This window comes from Loa loa (genome assembly GCF_000183805.2).
Source record: "Loa loa unplaced genomic scaffold supercont3.1292, whole genome shotgun sequence".
Classification (NCBI taxonomy): domain Eukaryota; kingdom Metazoa; phylum Nematoda; class Chromadorea; order Rhabditida; family Onchocercidae; genus Loa; species Loa loa.
In genome coordinates this window covers 1-2,274 of record NW_018109472.1, presented here as the reverse complement: position 1 = coordinate 2,274, position 2,274 = coordinate 1, and the positions used below count along the sequence as shown (strand labels likewise).

Here is a 2,274-nt window from a genome sequence, read left to right as displayed (position 1 = left end):
TCTCAATCAATATCGGTTGACTTTAACATAATTCAGACAGTTAAAATATTTTAGTTTACATCTGTGAATATAAAGGACGACCAAAATGATAATAATCATTGCCTTTAATATTCGGTGTTTGTCCGTTTCTGAATGCAAATTGTATGGGATAATCATTTCATTCATTGAATTTTTATTTGATTGAGGCAGAAAGGATTATTCGCTAAAATTGCATAATCAGAATTAAAAATATTTGCATAATTAGAATCGCAATGGTTTAATATCGTTTTTTTAATTACAGTAAAAATATGATGCAAAAGGGAGGAATTCTGAATCTCCAACCATCTAATCAAAACCATACGTTCTCCGAATGTTAATCCACTTTAAATTAATGTCGTAGCGTATCTTATCAGACATTCAAGTTGTGTTATTGCCGCACCACGATAGGTTTTGCTGACCAGCATGTACATCACAAGGTTGAATACCCTGCAGTTACTAATAATTACTTTTCACTTAATCATTCTCTGTTCTCAATGTATATATTTGTACAAATCGTTTTTCATTGAAACGTACAAGCTTTGCAGCATCATTCGTCTGATATCAATTGTCCATTGTGCATCTCTGATTCAAAGTGAGGACTTTTGATTGGGTCTAAACTCATAGATATAAGAGTGAAGGAGGATTTTCAGTGCTAAAAAAAAAAAGATGTTTCAGGTTGGAATTACATTAGCCGTACTTTTCTTAATGAGTTGCAAATTTAAGCAAAAGCCTACTTAACAGTACTGATTCTTTCAATTTTAGGAATTAGATCAAAGTAAGGGAGGAATAAAATTCGAAATATCGCTTCAATCTCTTATAATATTTTCAGGATTGAGTTACTGCGACCGTTGTTTGCTCTTAAATGAAAAAAACGACAATAGTCGATGATTCATTTTGATCTGTGAGGTTTCATATTTCTGACAAAAATACGAATTTATACAATTCATCCAGAGGCTTTCACGTGACAGGAAATATTCTGTTGATTCCAATTTCTATGAAAACATGTTTGTAACAGTATTACTTTTTTGCATAAATCATCTGGACAATTTATATTTCACAGTGCATGCTATTCAGTACAAAAGAGACAACTGAGATTAATTTCGATTTTTGTGAATGCAATAATTTTTTTGATTTTTGATTGAAATTATGTTCAACATAAAAGGCTCATCTTTTTGTTCAGAATTCACAACCAGCTTGTTTGTTATTACAAACTGTCCCCTCAAATTCGTTTCGATAAATTTGTCTCATTTTATAGTTTTGACTATTCATCATGGCTAAAACACGAATGACAGAATTTATTTTGATTGTTTCACACTGAACCACAATGAATTTAGGCCTGACTCTTACTTGTATTACCTACCAATCATTTACTGTTGCTCATCAAAAGAAATCATGCAATAAACTGGCCAAATATAAAAACTTCTCTTATGAAAGAATAATTCGTAGAAAATTGCATATTTTAGCAAGCAGATTAATCACAAATCCAAAATGATTGGGTCCATTTAAATAAACTTCTAAGAAATCGGAATTACCTGATAATTATAAAATAATTCGGCAAGGTCGTGCAGGCTACTATCGAAATCATTGAATACATTTGTAATTTGCAGCTTGGATTTTAAATGCCTTGGTTCCTTACAATAGCGATGGATTTTAAATGCCTTGTTATCTTTATATTCGTTGTGGGCCGTATAGTATCATTTAATACAGGTAGACTTTCTGAATTTTTTAATTTTAACTTTAAATGAAATTTTTGAAATTATATTTTAGTCAGTGTGATACCCTATCCATAATCAGGGAACTGAAATGAATTTCACTGCATGATGCATTTGCTGCTTAAATATCTGAAAGGCAAGAAGTTCAAAAAGAATTTAATTGAAATTCAGGAGAAATAGATGACCGAACGTACAACGAAAATGAAATTCAGTATCTTAACAATCTATTAAAGAAAGCTTTCACTTGTAGAGAAGTGGGAGATAAAATTGCTGCTGGCTTATCCGACGAAGATTTAAAAAATATGGCGTTAGCAATTATCTTTTACTCATATATTATTACGCTACAAATATTCCTTAAAGTCGAAATCATATCCGTCAAATTGCGTCAATTCTGTTACTAATTACTAAAGGAGATAGGACAAATTGCAATTAGTTTATGATTGAATTCCAATGAATTGATTAGTAATAATAATAATGGATCATTCGTTTATATCATCTTACAGGAAAATCCCTGCAATGTGTGAATGTGCAAACTACGAGTTGA

General features: G+C 31.0%; 1 protein-coding gene across 1 annotated transcript; it reads left to right on the top strand.

Moving 5' to 3' along the window:
• Positions 1-1,637: 1,637 nt before the first annotated feature.
• On the top strand, positions 1,638-2,274 carry LOAG_14806 (hypothetical protein; the record flags this gene model as incomplete). The annotated part of the gene is made up of 3 exons (XM_020448859.1): positions 1,638-1,725; positions 1,902-2,037; positions 2,234-2,274. Coding segments are annotated over 3 exons (265 nt in total), but the record flags the coding sequence as incomplete, so codon positions are not given.